This window comes from Meriones unguiculatus, chromosome 11 (genome assembly GCF_030254825.1).
Source record: "Meriones unguiculatus strain TT.TT164.6M chromosome 11, Bangor_MerUng_6.1, whole genome shotgun sequence".
Lineage (NCBI taxonomy): Eukaryota > Metazoa > Chordata > Mammalia > Rodentia > Muridae > Meriones > Meriones unguiculatus.
Window position 1 is genome coordinate 85,219,622 of NC_083359.1, and position 18,169 is coordinate 85,237,790.

The 18,169-nt window shown below is 44.1% G+C and overlaps 2 protein-coding genes and 1 long non-coding RNA gene across 5 annotated transcripts in view; 2 read left to right on the plus strand and 1 right to left on the minus strand.

Moving 5' to 3' along the window:
• The window catches only part of Selp (selectin P), a 36,629-nt gene extending 30,039 nt beyond the window's left edge, over nucleotides 1-6,590 (plus strand). For 2 of the 3 annotated variants that reach the window (XM_021639425.2, XM_060364599.1), the window contains 5 exons: nucleotides 390-575; nucleotides 1,391-1,510; nucleotides 3,856-3,886; nucleotides 5,186-5,241; nucleotides 5,726-6,590. In XM_021639425.2, coding sequence (XP_021495100.1) covers nucleotides 390-575; nucleotides 1,391-1,510; nucleotides 3,856-3,886; nucleotides 5,186-5,240 — 392 coding nt within the window. In that variant the 3' untranslated portion in view covers nucleotide 5,241; nucleotides 5,726-6,590. The remainder of the gene's footprint in view (nucleotides 1-389; nucleotides 576-1,390; nucleotides 1,511-3,855; nucleotides 3,887-5,185; nucleotides 5,242-5,725) is intronic. The other variant, XM_021639426.2, reaches the window with a different exon arrangement.
• LOC132646386 (uncharacterized) lies at nucleotides 3,917-7,919 on the minus strand. The gene is made up of 2 exons (XR_009584619.1): nucleotides 7,770-7,919; nucleotides 3,917-6,459 (listed from the first exon to the last, which is right to left on the minus strand). It is a non-coding gene; the product is annotated as an uncharacterized LOC132646386 (long non-coding RNA).
• A 295-nt stretch (nucleotides 7,920-8,214) lies between these two features.
• Nucleotides 8,215-18,169, plus strand: part of F5 (coagulation factor V) — a 66,884-nt gene continuing 56,929 nt past the window's right edge. Inside the window, exons 1-2 of the mRNA XM_021639421.2 lie at nucleotides 8,215-8,494; nucleotides 10,770-10,858. Coding sequence (XP_021495096.1) covers nucleotides 8,337-8,494; nucleotides 10,770-10,858 — 247 coding nt within the window. The 5' untranslated portion in view covers nucleotides 8,215-8,336. The remainder of the gene's footprint in view (nucleotides 8,495-10,769; nucleotides 10,859-18,169) is intronic.

An 18,169-nucleotide genomic window follows, 5' to 3' on the forward strand; every position in this document is an offset into this window, starting at 1 on the left:
ACACTAAAGTATTTTGTTGATCGCATGCTGTCACAGGCAGTGAATCAAGATGTATTAATAATAACACACAGATTCAGATTCAATAGTGGTTTTGGAGGGCAAATTTTGTGAAGAAGCTTTTTGGAGACCAGATCAGTGCATTAGCAGATATGTATTTTATGATGCCATGGGTTGTCCTGGTCCTTCAGCTAGCAGTATTTCAGTGACTGTTTTGGTGAGGTGTTATTGGAAGAGCCGCTGTGTACTCTTGGGTGTCACTGACCCCCTCTATGACCTTCCCCATCTATTCCATCCGCTGACAATGCCAGTCAAGTTAAAAGCAAACCAGAGTCGTGTTTGCCTTCCGTCCCCATATCTCTTTCTCATGCGCTCCCTCCCCACCCCTACAGCCATCAGATGCTCAGAACTGCGCATGGACACAGCAGTCGTGAAGAACTGTTCCAATCCCTGGGGGGACTTTAGCTACGGATCAACCTGCACCTTCCACTGCCCAGAGGGGCAGTCACTGAATGGCTCTGCAAGGGCGACGTGCCGAGAGAATGGCCACTGGTCAGCTTCCGTGCCGACCTGCCAAGGTGCGCTTTCTCGTGTGGCTTAGCACATCACCTTGACATGGAAAACAGAGCTCCTCTTTCCTTCCTGCATGTCTCTCATGGCGGCCTTGCCTCCCTTCACTGCCCCCTTGCTCGAGGAATGTTTCGCTATGAGCGCCAAAGGATGCCTGGCTTTATACAGAGCCCTTGGGATGAAGCTGGTGGCTGTGTGGAGCCCTGCCGTTCCTTTGCGTTCTTTAGATCTGTGAGGCTAAAATTTTCCCACCTCTCATAATCTCTGCTCAACACACCTTGACACTTCAAAGTAAGTTAACGGAGGCGTTCCACTCGGAGTCCTAATTTGCTATCTCAGACCGTTATTTGCATCTGCCTCTAAAAGCGCCTCAAGTCTTTTAATTAGACTCCACCTGTTTGCAAGATTTATCTCAGCTCCCTACTTCTTCCTCCCTTACTTTCCCTTAGCAGTTATGACTGTTTCCGTTACACATCCAACTCTTTGGTTGATGAAGATAAATTACCCGATCGTTTCTTTCACTTACCCAGATGCCACGCACGGGCTGTTTGTATCTGCTAATGAATTCCTTTCAGGGGATCTTTACCTTGTTCACTTTAGAAATCACGGTTTTTAAGCAAAAGTAGTCAAAACATTTAAGCCCTGCTTCCTATTCAGTGGCAGCGGATTCCTGACGCGGAGACCTTTCCTGCCGGGTTATTGGCATTGGCAGGCCCTTTGAGCAGGCCACTTGAAGCCCTGTCTCAGTTCTTGGGATGCCTCGGGAGGGATGGCTGGTCTCTGCTCACTCCACTCACGTGGAGCATGTGCGTTTATGTTTTAGCAGGGCCACTGACGATGCAGGAAGCTCTGACTTACTTGGGCGCTGGGGTGGCTTCCACAACAGGTCTGGCAGTAGGCGGGACCCTCCTGGCTCTGCTCAGAAAGCGTCTCAGAAAGAAAGGTAAAGACGAAGGAACCTTCTTCATTTGTGTGTGTGTGTGTGGTTTTGGAGGGAAGTGATCAAGTCAGCAGTTTCTGTGTAGCAACAGTTTGTGAAAGCCCTGACTGTCCATTAGAATCACCTGCAGGAACTTATGAAAATACAGAAATTCTAAATTTTTCTTTGTGTGGGCGTATGTGTGCACGTGTGCGCATGCACGCCTTTTGCATACCAAGCCAGTGCTCTACCACTGCACTGAGCTCTGCCACCAGCCATTACATATAACGTCTTCCAAAGCCTCCCCTTAAAATTCTGATGGAGCGTCGGAGGGCCCCTGGAACCACCAAAATTAATTGTAAACATGTCAGGCCCCTTTCCCTCACTCACCCCATTTAATAGACATTTGCAAATAAGCCTTTTCAGACAATGGGGCCAACAGTGGTGGTACCTGAGGTTGAGGAAGCTATAGTAGCTTCCCACTGAAGGAGAGACAGGTAAGTTAAAAGTTCGCATACCTAAGTGCAGTCTGCCTTTAAGAATAAAAATATAGTATAGACATTACGAGACCATGGAGTCATGAATGTTTCTTAGGTCAGACTGGCACACCACAAAGGCTCTCTCAGGCTTAGCTCTGAAGTTAAAGGACCTGGCCAGGGTGGGGAGGTGAAATGGAGTTCTAGCAGAGAAAACTGTGCATGAGAACCGTGAGCGCGTTAGACAGTAGAGAGAAGTGATGAGTTTAAGAGTGTCTGAACCCTCCGGACCCACAGACCAGTGAGGAGGAAGAGCTGAGGGGTGAGAAGTCACTGCTTCAGTAGCGTCCTGAAAACGCTCTTAAAAACCCTCTCCAGCAGGTGTGTGAGGGTGGCGAAGATTCAAACCTGAGAATGACCAAACCAATGAAGACTCTGACTGAGAAGCTTCTTGGCCTGTTGTCAGAGAACTTAGGCCAGACATAACAGAAAAGAAACGCCCAGTACTTAGATTTGCAAACATCTCTTCTCAGTCTGTTCTGACTCAATCTGCTCTGCTCGGTTCACTGGCTTCATGAACATTTTTCTATAAACTAAGGAGGCTCTTACTGTTCCTTATAAAAAGTAGGTAGGGCACTGAGAACCAACTGATGCTCAAACCTAGATAATAGAAAGGGGCTATATTAGACTGCTCCAGACCTCTCTTTCCACTGAGGCATTCCAATAACTAATACTTATTGCTCATGACATGGAATGTCCTGTGCCCTCCTGTCACAAAGCCTCCATTGCATTGAGTGTGTTTCTCCAACACTCTTGCACACAACCTCCTGTGAGTGGGAGATTGGTGAAAGCAAAGGGTAATTTCTTGCTGGTGGGAGAGAGGTGATGCTAGTTATGAAGAATTCCTCCGTGAAAATGTATGCTCACTTAATCAGACCAAGAAGGCAAAAGGAAGAGTTCCTAAGACCTAATCCTTAATCTCTGGAATCATGTCGGGAACTGCATACTGACCCTTCAGTTTTTGTACAAATTCGAGGTTAGAAAAATACCAACAGCCTCTCCTTCTTCTAAATCTCTAACAATAAATAAATATATGAGTTGGGGGGTGGCATTTCCTGGAATCAACCCAGTTTGGTTTCCAATGTCAAAATGGTCTTTTGTCAAGTACCAGGGCAGTGCTGCAGCCATGTCCAAAGGTTTAACTATCAGTCTGTGGTTTAGATTAAGACAGGAGATACATTATGGGGAGGGAAGAGGAAAGCATCCACTGTAGTGGTGTTATGGGTTGATTTATAAAAATAGCATGCTAGTCGAAGACCAAGGGACTAAAAATCTGGATGCAGCAATAGAGAGCCCTCAAGTACCAATGCTGGAGACCTCAGAGACATGAGGACAGGGTGATTTTTGTTTGTTTGTTTGCTTGCTTGCTTTGTTTTTGTTTTTGTTTTTTCAGGAGATTGTTTTGTTTTTATGAGTTTTTTTGAAAATTAAAAAGGACAATGCAGCTAGTCCTGATGAGACCTGATAGGCTAGCGTCAGATGGAAGGGGAGGAGGACCTCCCCTATCAGTGGACTTGGGGAGGGGCATGGGAGGAGATGAGGGAAGGAGGGTGGGATTGGGAGGGGATGAGGGAAGGGGGCTACAGGTGGGATACAAAGTGAATAACCTGTAATTAATATAAAATTTTTTTAAAAGAAAGAAAAAGAAGGCAAGAGGACTTTGCAATTAAGTATGATAATATTATCATTTTACCCTAAAGCAAGTACTGTCCACCTTTCTGCACATAACAAACATAGCTGAAAACAAGACTCCTAGCTTTCTTCAGTAATTTCTGACACAGGGACTTTTCACCTCATTGTTTACTTTTATTCATGGTTTCTCGCTTATTTCAGATGATGGAAAGTGCCCCTTGAGCCCTCACAGGTAAGCCAGAAATATTCTGTGTGAGAACAATTTTTTTTTGTAAGATTTATTTATTGTGTATACAATTGTGTTTGCATGTACACCTGCATGCCAGAAGAGGGCACCAGATTTCATTTCAGGTAGTTTATGAGCCACCATGTGGTTGCTGGGAATTGAACTCAGGACCTCTGGAAGAGCAGCCAGTGCTGTTAACCTCTGAGCCATCTCTCCAGCCTAAGAACAAATTTTGTTAGTCTGTCTTTCTAACTTGCTGTGTCAGAAGGAACGTGTGCAAATCTTCCTCCTCTCTGTAATAAATCTTCTGCCCTGTTTTTCCTGTCCTGAGAAAAAGCATACAGGTAATATATACCAGCCAAACATGGTGTTTTAAAAATCAACATGTAGGGATTTTTTTAGGCCCTGGACTCTCCCCTCTGTTTTTCAGGTCTTTCTCTCTGAGGTCTTACTGTGGGTCCATGTTTCCTTACCTCACTGGTTAAAAACAATCCATAGAAACCTTCATTACAGTATTTAAAAGATGAAAATAAAATGGCCAAGTGATGTATGAAAGCTAAAGCTGTAGGGTCACACTAGTAAACGCTTGGAGACCGTTGACGTTTTGTAAATCTCCATGAGTGACGGCTCAGAAAGAGACAGTGTGCTCCTGGGAAAATACTGTATTGGTGCAATTCCCGAGGCAATGACATTTCAAAAAATGAAAAGCCCACTTACTCTCTTCATCTGAAGTAATTAAGTTCCAGGCAGCCTTTAAGTCTGAATAGTGCTATTCAAAGCCACAGGGAATCTAGGACAAAGCTTTTGTAGCTTGTGCTTTTGAACTATGTAACATTCCTGACTGAAAATCCCAAACCGACTGTAGGGGGCAGTACTATCATTCTGTAGAAGCCCTTGCTCAAGGATCAGTTAGCAAGGCTCAGAATTTTGTAACTGTTTCTTCTTATCAGGAAGAGCCTGCAACCCTTTATGGGGTAATTTAGGTTTTCTGCACAGAAACTAATAGCAACAATGGTGTGTATTGGGGTGGGGATGTGGCTTGGTGGTTGAGCACTCGTCCAGCATGCATGAGGCCCTGGGTTCCATTCCCAGTACCGTGAAAATGTCTGAGGACAAAGTGCAAATCAAATTACCCAGAGCTCTGAGCGGGACCTTGAGAGTTGCTTTCCCATGTGCTTTTCTTATTAAAATAGAATTCGGGGTAGGTGGCAAAAAGGTTGTTGCTAGAGACACTGGGAGCTGGCTGTTTGGAAAAGTGAGCATTTATTTCATAGTAGATCATCATTGTGTTTCTGTCATCTTCAGCCACCTTGGAACGTACGGAGTCTTCACTAATGCTGCATATGACCCAACCCCTTGAGGTGAGCTCCATACGGGGATATTATTGAAGAAAATAGAACTGGGGGGGAAATGGCGAGAATGTAAAGCTTGAATCTTCTTTATATCATATGTATTAAACTTTAAGTGTGTATTCCGATGTCAAGCCATGATGGAAACCACATTGGCAACAAGTATGTGTGACAGTGGGGGGACAAGAGAGTTCACCCAGGCATTTCCATTCCCTCGGAGATGAAAGGCTCTGGCGGCATAACTTGCTCCAGGACGTGTGAGACCTCAGTGTTGGCAGCCAAGTGGTGCCAACAGCGTGGGCTTGCCTCAGAATCCTGCTACCTGAACAGAAATCGTGTGAAACCATCTTTTCTAATAGTGTAATGAAAAGCCCTCCCCCCCTTCCGGCTGGTAGACAGGGTAGAGCTTAGAAAAGAGGCAGCTCTCTCGAACACCAGGGGTGAAAAATCTCTCTTTAACGAAAAGATAGTTTAATTACTTTTGTTTCGTTTTCAGAGACCCGGTCTCCCATCGCCTCATTCAATCTCTCAGGATTCCGCACGCAGATACCAAGCTTCCTGTCAGACTTGACCTTAACCCCACAGCCTTTGCTGCGGTTCTCTATAATTAATCGGACAGGAACGGAAGCAGCGAAAGGACTGTGGACATTCCCACCTCTCCACCCACCCCTTCCTGCTCCGCCCCTCGCCTTCCTCCAGCGCAGCCACAGACACAGGAGCGAATGTTTCTGCTGTGGTCTGTGGCTTTGACCTTGCTGTCACTGAAAACGGGAGTTAGTCCACGGCCCTGGAGCGTCTGAATCACCAGGCCACCCGACTCTGGGGAACCGGAGGTCTGCTCTCTCTTGGGATTGGAGAGCGAGCGTTGGAGTGCAGGCAAACCTCTAGCTTAAGGGAACGCCGGCTGCGTGATCTCCTGGGACTTCCGCCCGATCTGTGTGGTTGTTTCTACCCCTGCTGCTGAGACTTTCTCACAGAAACTTCCAGATGGTACCAGAGACCACAGAAGATCGAGACCAGAGCCAGGGGGCCACGTTTGACTGCATAACTTCCCTCCAAAGGCCAATGTCTGAATGTATAATTCAACGTTCCCAAGAGCCATGCTCTTCATGATTTGTTCAGTAAGGTCTGTGTATCTCACTCTGTCTACCACCGATGCGACCACAGTTACAGTTGTCCAAATAAAAGCCGGACCTTTCAGTGTGCCAGCAAATACATGTCATGTGTCCCCTGTCCACAGGAAAAAAAAAAAATCAGAAGATCAGAGAAGGTCTTCATTGCATTACTGTTCTGCAGGAAAGAACAGATTGCTTTATATGTAATTTAATTTACATATTTAATAAAAAAGTCACTGAAAATTACATATGGCTTGTCTGTAATTGATGCAAACATTAGGAAGTCCAACAGTTACCTTGCCGTGCTGCAATGAAATTCAGTGATCACATGTAGCCTAGATACACAAAAGCAGATAGGCAAGCAAAAAATGAAAGCAATGCAGACACTTGCTGCTTTAAAGTTTTTTCTCAGATACATTGTTGATAGCATCTAATTTGTGTGTGTGTACACATGTGTGTGAGAGAGAGAAAGAAGCAGACAGACACAAGAGTAGGTATCAGATCTCAACCTCTCAACCCTGTCTCCCATGTCAGAATTTGCACTTTGAAAAAACACCCAGAGGATTTGGACAACCGTGGGAGTCCCTGGTGTGTGCACAGGAGTGTAAGGCATTGCTGTTCCTGCTCCTGAATGGATTAAAATCTAGCTATGGATACAAGAGAATCTTGAAAAACTAATAAAGGGTAGTGAAAAGGAGTATATGATCTGAATAGATGGAGTTCATAAACCAGAAAAGTCCATTTGAACCCAGAATCAGAAACAAAAGCAGGACACCTGACGTTATGAAGAGCGCAAAAGCAGAGAGAGAAGAAAATGGGTGTGGGTCATCTTTTCAATGTGTTATGCATGCACGTGCCTGTTAATAATTTCTTTTTGGTGCAGGGTCTCAGTGTGTAGCTTAGGCTGATCTCAGGCCTCAGACTCAAATTCTCCTGTTTCAGCCCCTGTGCTCTGGGATTACAGGCGTGTGCCATCGTGCCTGACTTGAAAGGGGCATTCTAAATTGACTGAATAATATCAGCGAAGGTACAGAAGCCAGAGTCGGGTTAGGCAGGCTGCTGGGGAGCCTGGGTACTTACTGCCAGATTATGATTCACTGTACTGGAAGCATAAAGCATGGATAGAAACAGAGTTCTGGGGAACCTTCAAAAACAAGGCCCCAAGGAGCAGGAGAGCAGAAGCACGCATGGAAAAGACCGGAAGCTGTAGCCAGCTAGGCAGTGGGGGGACCATCCAGTTTACAACCGTGTTTCTCCTCCCGATAATCAGATCTAGGAAAATCAGAATTGCAATCCTTCTTTTGCAGATGTTAAAAGTACTCTGGAGAGAGAAAACAATCGGCCCAAGACCACCCAGCTAGCGACTGTGGTCTCAAATGAGTTCTCCCGGCCCTGTAAGGGCTTGAGCTGGTGACACGCCCTTACCTGGTGGCCTGTGCTTTGGTAGAAGGGCGATTCAGAATGCTAGGCTGTTGGTGGACTTGTCCCCTGGCCGTTTTCTGTGCCTGGTAACCGCACCGTGTCGTTTTCCTGGGACCAGAGGACGGGTGTTAGGTCTTACTGACGGTTGGAGATACCGGCTGGCAAACCTGAACTTTGACCTCCCCTCCCCGTAAGGGTGGATGGGTGGGATTGCTGCTCCCACCTAGGGTGAAGAGGGGGTACGCTGCTTGGTGATGGGGTGGGGATCCTTGGGTACAGTTCCTGTGCCACAACTTCCAGCAGCGCTGCCTTTTCTCTCCCTCAAGTACACAGTCCCTAGGGTTCCCTCTAATAAATGCCTCTGGCCACAGCGGGGAGTGACCTCAGCACGCCCCTGCCTACACTAGGCACAGCAGGGAGGAGAGGCAGAGTGAGCTAGCGGCCACAGGGGACAGACGCACTGTCCTGCAGCCTCCCAGTCCTCCAGACAGCGCTCAGCAGCGACAGAGCGCGGAGCGCTGTTGGCTTGGCAGTGGCAGCGCGCCGCCGCCGCAGGGCAGGAAAGGGGCCATGCTCCTAGTCTGCCGGCGCCTCTTCGTCCTGGTGGTCCTGGGCGCCAGCGGGGCGGGCTGGGGCAGCCACCGGGCAGAGGCTGCGCGGGTAAGGCAGTTCTACGTGGCCGCTCAGGGCACCCTCTGGAGCTACCATCCTGAGCCCACAGATCCCAGGTAACTCGGGATGGAATCCAGGTGGGCTTCTGGGGAGGGAGAAACGGAGGAAGGGAGGCAGGGAGAGAGGGAGGAAGGCAGGTAAGAAAGGACAGCGGGAGGGTGGGAGGAAAGGAGAGAGAGAGGAGAATAATGGGTACAAATTTTGCCTCTACTGCTATAATTTATTACAGTGAGAATGTGAAAATGGATGAATGGTGCCCCCCGCCCTGTACTGTTTGCTACCATGTTTGTTATTTTAGTCTATAGATGGTTTGGGATGACCAGCCTCAGGGCCCTCTTACCGGTTCCTGCGCATTCGGTTACAGCCTTTTAACAGTCTGCTTTTTTGTTTTTTGGTTTTTGGGGGGAGTTTTTTTTGTTGTTGTTGTTGTTTTTGCTTTTTTTTTTTTTTTTTTTTGGACTTTCTAGTTACATAATAGTTATTCCTTGTAGACATAGGCTCATCTTCTAAAGAAAAAGATTTCACCATGTACTTCATTATAATTTTGTCACCTTCCTATAACTGACTTTCAAAACGTTGGTTCATGGAAAGAGGACACACTTGTATTTTCACTTCCTCTTGACTTATTCCTGGCTTCATTTTTTTCCCCACTCACTTTGGAGGAATCACTTCCTGGAATATGGCTTATCCTGGATATTTTGGTCTGTCCTGAATATTACTCATGTTAGTAATAACATAATGTAGCCATTCAGAAGCGTGTGTAACTAAGAAGAGGTTTAAATACTATCAAACCTACCTTTGAGTTGAAAAAGAAATTGCTAATTGGAAGGCTAAATGCAAACCTTCCTGAAGTTACCCAAATCATAGGTTCTACTCTACATTAACGGCAGCTGGTGTTTTTATTTTAGATGGTAAACCTAGCCTCCTAATTGACTCATTGTTTCTTTTAGTTGGACATCAAAGTTTAAGCGATTGTGAAAGACATGTTCCTCTTTTACAATTGCAAAACCAAAACAGCCAGCCAAAAAAGAATGTAATATTTTGAAAGCAATGTGTAACATTTTATTATAAACGCATTAAAAGCCTTTTGTTATTGTGGTGGTGGTGGTGGTGGTGGTTGCTGTAACTGGGTTATTCCGGAAAGCATTACATTCTATCGTGGTATTATTCTAATAAGAAGTACCACACAAAAAAACGATCTTAATGGTTGCATTTTCAAAATGATAATGTAAGCCACACCTACACTCTTTGGAAACTGCCGTTAACTGAACCCCTTAAGAATATAACATTATTCCTAGCACCAATTTTCCTGCTTAGGGTTAGAACTCAGACTTGGTGACTATGTCCTGCCTGGGATAGGGCACAGGTAGGTATAACCCAGAGGCCGAAAGGTTGGGGATGAACACATTCAGATGGAATGTCCAACAGGAGAACTCTAGCTAACCACAGTGTGTTACATGGGCAGGTCTCCCCTGCTAAGGAAAGAAAAAAATGGATAAGTCACTGTAGGGAAGACTACTACAGGAGGCTCTTCCTTCAAGGTTTCCATCACCCCTGTGAAATATGGTACCACCGTAACCAAGATGCTTGACTCCGTTTACTCTAGAAGTAGAGAATGGAGCTGAAGCCTCCTGGGTCTGGATAAATCGAGGAAATGGTTAAACCCTCAAGATCTCGGCTGCGATGTTTATCATCTGCAGCTTCTTAGGAAGCTACTTGGTCTTTTCAGTGTAGGTTTTTGGTTTGTTTCCAGTACGAATCCCAGAGTGTTGCCTTATTGCTGCCTCCGTTCTCTCTACTAGAATCAGGCTCCAATAAATAGACACCAACTTACCACATTTTCCAGTAGTTCAAAACTGTATAATCAAAGTGAAAAAAAAATTCTAAATTATATCTGATTATCCAAGTAGTACGAAATTGTATAATCAAAGTAGAATTTTTTTTTTCTAAATGATATCCAATTGAAAAACAGCTCACATATGTACTTCTCATTGGCTTGTATTTTTTAAACTTATACCTGAAGTTTGAGTTTGCAAGATGGCCTTAACATCTTTTATAGAAAAAGTGATTTTGAAAAGCAGAATGAGAGCAGCATAGGCTTGCATTCATGGAAGCATGAATATTGAGACAGACTATCTTTGAAAAAAACCAATGATTATTCCATTGATTTCACTTGTTATCCAAATGTACAAAACTTTGGGCTTTGGAAAGACAATACAATACTATCTTTGTACTCACATCCAAAATCTGAGCACATAGACACCCCCTTTTCTGGGGTGGGAATCGATATCACATATGACTTTCAAGTTAGTTTTTGTATTTTATTTCTAGTTTGAATTCTAAACCTTCCTTCAAGAAAATTGTCTACAGAGAATATGAACCATATTTTAAGAAAGAAAAGCCACGACCTAGCACCTCAGGTAAGCCTGAAATACATTTTTTAATTTATTTTTTGTATTGTGGTTAGAACCTACATTCTAATGCATGTTAAGGGGGAAAAAGCCTCCACTGATCTACACCTCTGGTCTATATTTAATTTTTTATTCTGAGACAAGTTCTCAGAACTTTGAACTTGATCTATAGACCAGGACAACTGTGAATTGTGATTTTTGTGTCTCAGCTTCCCAAGTAGCTGGGATTAAAGGCCTTTGCCACCAGACACAGCTTCTGTTTCTTTCAATTTTAAATATAATTTTTCATGGAAAATATTATCTTCTTTACTTAAAATAGCCACATTGTGAACTGGCCAGATGGCTTAATGGCTAACGGTACTTAACGCCAAACCTGAGGACCTGAGTTTCATCCTGGGCCCCACATGGTAGAAGGAAAATACCTAAGCCTCTTAAGTTGGCTTGCAAAAACATTTAAATATTCACTGTTATCTTCTTGCTAAGATGTGTGATGTTTTTAATCAAACACTAGCTACTTAATATGTATGCCAAGATCCACGGGGAATGTGGGATTTCTTCAGAGACGACAAAGTTTAAACCAAACCGGAGTTCCCCTGAGCATGGGGCCCTGTGGAACTGAACAGGTCACATGCCCACACAGCCAGTCTCTAACCTTGGACAAGAAAGCCAAACAAAAAAAGTTTCAGTATTTGAATTTTTATTTATGCATCTTACAAACCACAGGCAAGCACCTTCTGTGGGCTTGACGTTAAAGTAGGCACCGTGAATTCGAGTGCAGACTAAGTGAACTCACGCTTTCCTGGGGCTTGCGATCTAGTTGGGTAGACCCAGGTGCGCCCTGGCAGAATGAATTTGTTATGTTTCTATTCAGCTTCTTATACCCATTCAGAGGAGCTCTATATGTCTGATCCCTTGCATTTAGCTTTTCTATTAACTATGACATTGGAAGAAAACGTCTCTTCTATTTTTCTTTGGTGCTTCATTAATCAAAGACTAATTTCTGGAGGGCTCTGGAATCTTAACTACAGAAACATATTTTATAGGAATTCCAGAGGCTGTCCAGGGAGAACATTTTTCAGTTGGGCCCCTTGTCATCAGTTTATCCATCCTTCCCCCATTCTGCTGATGATCTGCCATCTTTCCCAGGCTCACCTTCTGTCTCTGCTGCCCCAGGCCTCCAGCTCTGCCCTGTCTCCTCTGGTCTCTTTTATTTTTCAATTCTTCCTTGACTGAAGGCTTTCCTTCAGTTAAAAAAAAAATCAACAAAAGAATAATTTTCAGGTAAATATTATACAGAAAAATGAAAATATCTCCCTTACCTCTCCCTGCCTTTTTTCTTTCTCTCCATTCCTTCCCAATTCCCCTCATGAGAAGGCAATGTCATTCTCTCTTCTTCATCCCTTCCCTAGGCTCTCCAGTGTGACTAGCTGAGTGTCAACTGCTGCCTCTGAGATGGCAGAGCCTGCCCCTTGGTTCTTTTAGTTCTTTCGTCATTTCTAGGATACTTGACACTCTCGCTTTCTAAAACTCTTTACCTTGTTTTCCTCGTGTCAATTTCCCCTGGTTTTCCTCTGGGTTCCTTTCCCAGTTCTTCTCAGTTTCCCCACTCTTTTCTTCTCCAAGACTACAAACCCAGCTACAACCGTGGCTTTTACCGAGACCTAGAAGCCATATCCTCATTTAGAGCATTGCGTGGATTCCTACCCTAGCTTAGCATTACTAACTTTTCTCTCTTCTGTAAACTCCCAGAACCATGAACTTACCCTCACCTTTTAGAGATGCTGAGGATCAGACTGGTTAATGAATATGAAGTATTAATATGCTAACAATTGTGACCCTCCTCCCCCCATCCCCGGGAGGATTATTGGCTGCTGGCTCATGAGGACAAAAGGAGAAGAAGCAACAAATGGAGTTTGTGTACACTACAAATAAGATTTCCAGGATCCGGTTCAGAGAGGCAGCTCATTTTATTGTTTCAGGGGTGAGGTATATAAAGGTTCTTAGGGTTACTGGTAGGAAGGACTGATTGATCATAACATGGTACCTAATTATCATATGGGCAGGAAGAAGGAGCAGGGCTCATGTGCTAAGTCACAGAGCACTTGTAGGAAGCTCTGTGCAAGTGTCATCCTCCAAGTGACGTCAGGTGTCTGTGCCTGGAGATGTTCTCTAGATAAGGTCAGGCAGAGAAGAGGAAGCTCCTGTGAGAAAGGGTACCCTCCCTTTTGTGCTGAGAGCTTTCTGGACGTGGTGGACTGCGATCTTAATAGCAGGGTCTTCCAACAAATGCTCACACATGATATGTGCTTAACAGAAAGTTAGCTATATTATTGTTATCACTGCTATTACAGTTATGAATCATGCCTCCATTCAAACATGCCTATCATAAAATTGTGGATATATCAACACAACAATGTTTTTGCTCATTTTCTATTTTTTTGTGCATTACAATTTATGTATTTGTTTGCCTTTAAACATTCTTTTCTTTTAATGATCAAAACCTGAGAATACAGAATTCAAAGCTCTGGGGACATAAAAGTGGATTCTGACTTCCAGCATACAGCCTAATGTTAGAGATGACGGATAGAATGTTATTGCACAGTGTTAAAGAAGAACGACACTGAAGGTTCTCCAGTTTAGTTCTGAGGACAGAGAAAAAAGGGGGATTGGAAAGCCAAACAGTGGGTGTAGATGGGTGTATCAAGATTCATTTTAGAACTTAAAGAGCAGAGGACATGATGGTTTAGATCAACGGTTCTCAATGGGAAGGTCTTGACCCTTGGGGGGGTCATCTAAGACCATTGGAAAGCACAGATGCTTGTATTACCATTCACAACAGTAGCAAAATTACAGTCATGAAGTAGCAAGGAAAGTAATTTTATTGTTGGGGCTCACCACAACATGAGGAACTGTATCAAAGGGTGCATTAAAGGGTTAAGAAGGTTGAGGACCACTGTTCTAGATCCTGCCAGGCTGACAGTGGAGACTAACCATCACCATATGCACACACTGTTTAAGGATGAATTGTGTTTGCTCTGATGCAGTACCCCAATCTAGATAGACTGGGCCAGATCAGGGAGCCCTGTGAACACTTTGTCTTGAGGGAAGTAAAGAGACACTATGGTAATTTAAGTGGGAGAGAGACAGACCCAAATTTGCATTTTAGGTACTGGTTTCAATATCAGTCTATGGTTGTGAACAAAGTATAATATATAAAAATGCCATAATAAGGGTCAGGCTGTGGTGGCACATGCCTTTAATCCCAGCACTCAGGAGGCAGAGGAAGGGGCAGGTTGATCTCTGAGTTCAAGGCCTGCCTGGTCTACAGAGTGAGTTCCATGACAACCAAGGCTACACAGAGAAACCCTGTCTCAAAAAACCAACAACCAAAAACTGCTGTAATGAATGCTGTCGCTCCCTATGCTAACTAAAAATTAATTAAAAAAAAAAAAGATTGTTCTGTCCCTGGAAGATGGATTAGAGAATGCCAAGTCCACAGCCATAGCAAATAGTAATGGGGCTTTAGTGCCAATCCAGAAAACAAGACAGCAGGGAAGCTGAGGTGGAGAAAATTACATAGATTCCAAAGATACTTAAGGGCTAAAACCAACTAAACAGGTGGTTAATTGAATAAAAACAAAAGAAGGGGATTATGACTGACTTCAAGGTTTCTGGATTGAATAGTACGATGTCTAATGCGCCATTCAATAAGAATGAAAGTGTAAGGAAAGAAGGATGCTTGTTTGGGAAGATAATGAGGTCGGCCGTGGAGTCTGAGGTGTCTGTAGAATATCTACCTAGTGTCATCAAAAGAGCAGGTGGGCAGTTTCGCTTTTAGGTGGGAGAATGGAGCTAGATAAAAATATTCAGGAGACATCATAACCAGGTTATAAATGAAGTTCTGAGGGGACTCCAGATCACCCCAAGAAAATATAAGGAGAGGCTGCAGACAGAGCTCAAAGGAGCAACAGCATCCAAAGGATAAGCCCTGACAGCAATGGTCACTGGAAAGCTTGAGACAGTCTCTGCAGAGAAGGCAGAGGAGAGCTAGAGAGTGAGATTCCTTGGCATCAGAGTCACGTGGCACCAAGCATGATTTGGACCAATACAGGCGTCGATAAAACCTGATTCCTGCTGGCAATGGGGTGAGAACCGATGGCAGGTGTTTGGGGAGGGAATGGCGGGAGAAGAAACAGAAGGAGATGGAAGACAGAATTCCTTCTGAAATGTGGCTCGGGCTGGGATGGAGACAGGGGAGTTCTGGAGCTCAGTGAAAGCTTCGGGATATTTGGCAGCAGCACGGGAACCTAATATTTGTTAATTCAGTAGAAAAGCTACCTGAGGAACAATCTATATTCATCTATATTCAGAGTAAGCAGGAAGTGCTGGCATAAACATTGCATTGCGGTGGTTCAGCCTTAGGTAGAAAGGCTACTGCCCTCCCTGGGAGTCCCTGGGTAGAGCATTAACGTCACCTATAAAGTTACTTTTGTGGTAATGGGCAGGAAACTAGAGAGTCACCTGCCTTTTCCTTCAGAGTCTGTTTTCATACCTCAGCTCAGAGCTTAGCATGTTCAATAGATTCATGAGGACTATTTAACTTGTGAGTAAGCAGAAATGTATTCATGAGGCCAAGAAGAGAAGGCAAGTATTTGAAGCTGAATGGTCTGTGGCTTCTGCCAGGTTCACAAATATTGATGTCATTGCCAGGCAATATGTTGTGCTGAATGCACAATGACAGAAAGGGCCATGGTCAGGCTGGAGACCTTTGAACTGAGAGAAGGGGGCACCAACTGATAGAAGGGGATATAGTTAATGTGGGGGAACTGGGGGATTAAAATATCCATTTTCTTAATTTTTATTTTATTTTTATTAATTACAGTTTATTCACTTTGTGTCCCAGCTGTAGCCCCTTCCCCCTACCCCTCCCAATCCCACCCACACTCTTCTTCTCCTATGCCCCTCCCCCAGTCCAATGATAGGGGAGGTCCTCCCCTTGACCCTAGCCTATCAGGTCTCATCAGGACTACCTGCATTGTCTTCCTCTGTGGCCTGGTAAGGCTGCTCTCTCCCTCAGGTGGAGGTGATCAAAGAGCCAGCCCATGAGTTCATGTCAGAGACAGTCCCTGTTCCCATTACTACGGAACCCACTTGGATACTGAGCTGCCATGGGCTACATCTGGGCAGGGGTTCTAGGTTATACCCATGAATGGTCCTTGGTTGGAGTATCAGTCTTTGAAAAGACTCTTGGGCCCAGATTTTTTGGTTCTGTTGCTTTCCTTGTGGAGCTCCTGTTCTCTCCAGGTCTTACTATCTCCCCCTTCTTTCATAAGATTCCCTGCATTCTGCCCAAAGTTTGGCTATGAGTCTCAGCATATGTTTTGATAGCCTGCTGGACAGAGTCTTTCAAAGTCCCTCTGTGGTAGGCTCCTGTCCTGTTCCCTATTTTCTCCCTCTTCTGGTGTCCATCCCATTTGCCTTTCTGAATGAAGATTAGGCATCTTACCCAGGGTCCTCCTTCTTGCTTAGCTTCTTTAGATGTACAGATTTTAGTATGATTATCCTATATTATATGTCTAATATCCACTTATAAGTGAGTATATGCCATGTGTGTTTTTCTGCTTCTGGGAAGGCTCATTCAGGATGATCTTTTCCAGTTCCCACTATTTGCCTGCAAATTTCATGATTCCCTTGTTTTTAATTGCTGAGTAGTATTACATTGTATAAACGAACTACAATTTCTGTATCCATTCCTCAACTGAGGGGCATCTGAGTTGTTTCCACTTCTGGCTATTACAAATAAAGCTGCTATAAACATGGTTGGGCAAATGTCCTTGTTGTATACTTGTGCATCTTTTTAATATATGCCTAGGAGTGGTATACCTGGATCTTCAGATAGCACTTTTCCTAATTGTCTGAGAAAGTGCCAGACTGATTTCCAGAGTGGCTGTACAAGTTTGCATTCCCACCAGCAATGGAGTAGGGTTCCTCTTTCTCCACATCCTCTCCAGCCTGTGTTGTCACTTGAGTTTTTTATTTTAGCCATTCTGATGGGTATAAGGTGAAATCTTAGGGTCATTTTGATTTGCATTTCCCTGATGACTAAGGATGTTGAGTATTTCTTTAAGTGTTTCTCTGCCATTCGATGTTTCTCTATTGAGAATTATTTGTTTAGCTCTGTACCCCATTTTTTAAATTGGATTACTTGATTTGTTGCTGTTTAATTTCTTAAGTTCTTTATATATTCTGGATATTGGCCCTCTGTCAGATATAGGGTTGGTAAAGATCCTTTCCCAATCTGTAGTCTGTTGTTTTGTTCTGAAGACAGTGAAAGATCTTCTGGAGGTATCTCCATCCCTGATCTTAAGCTGTATTATAGAGCAAAAGTAATAAAAACTTCATGGTACTGGCATAGAAACAGAATGGTGGATCGATGGAACTGAACAGAAGACCCAGAAATAAACCCACACACCTATGGACACTTGATATTTGACAAAGATGCCAAAACCATACAATGGAAAAAAGACAGCATCGTCAACAAAGGGTGCTGGTCTAACTGAATGTCTACATGTAGAAAAATGCAAATAGATCCGTACTTATCACCCTGCACAAAACTAAAATCCAAGTGGATCAAAGACTTCAACATAAAGCCAGGCACACTAAACCTGTTAAAAGAAAAAATGGGGAAGAGCCTTGAACTCATTGGCACAGGAGACAACTTCCTGAACAGAACACCAACAGCACAGGCTCTAAGAGCAACAATCAATAAATGGGACCTCATGAAACTGAAAAGCTTCTGTAAGCAAAGGACACTGTTTTCAGAGCAAAATGAAATATCCATTTTTTTTCAGCCCCTTCTTAAACTCCCCAAGCTGCTTACTCTGAACCCCTGTAGGGCAGAAGTGCAGGCATTGTATCCCGGGATGTAGAACTGGTAAGAGAGAAAAGCCTCCAACCTGGCTGAGATCTGAATTTGAATGCTAGTTAGTACCACCCAGATCTAGCCCTGTGTTATTTGTACTTTTGCTGTGTTTCCTTTTCCAAACATTTGGTGGGTGTGGTCCTAACAACAAGTGCCACTAACAAGTCATGGTACTTCATCCCCATAGCAGCCAGAGCCCGGGCTAGTTTACCAAATTGAAAGCAGAGGCTAGTCATTCGGGTTATAGCCTGAAGGTGACATTGTGATGAAGTTTTGTGGACACCTAGGTGTTTGGAGAGGATGGACACAGCTTCAGGAATCCAGCTTGAGCTTCAAAGTTTTGAGTCTCCACGTTTTCCTAACGGAGGTTATGAAATTCTTGTCCCCAAATGAGCTTC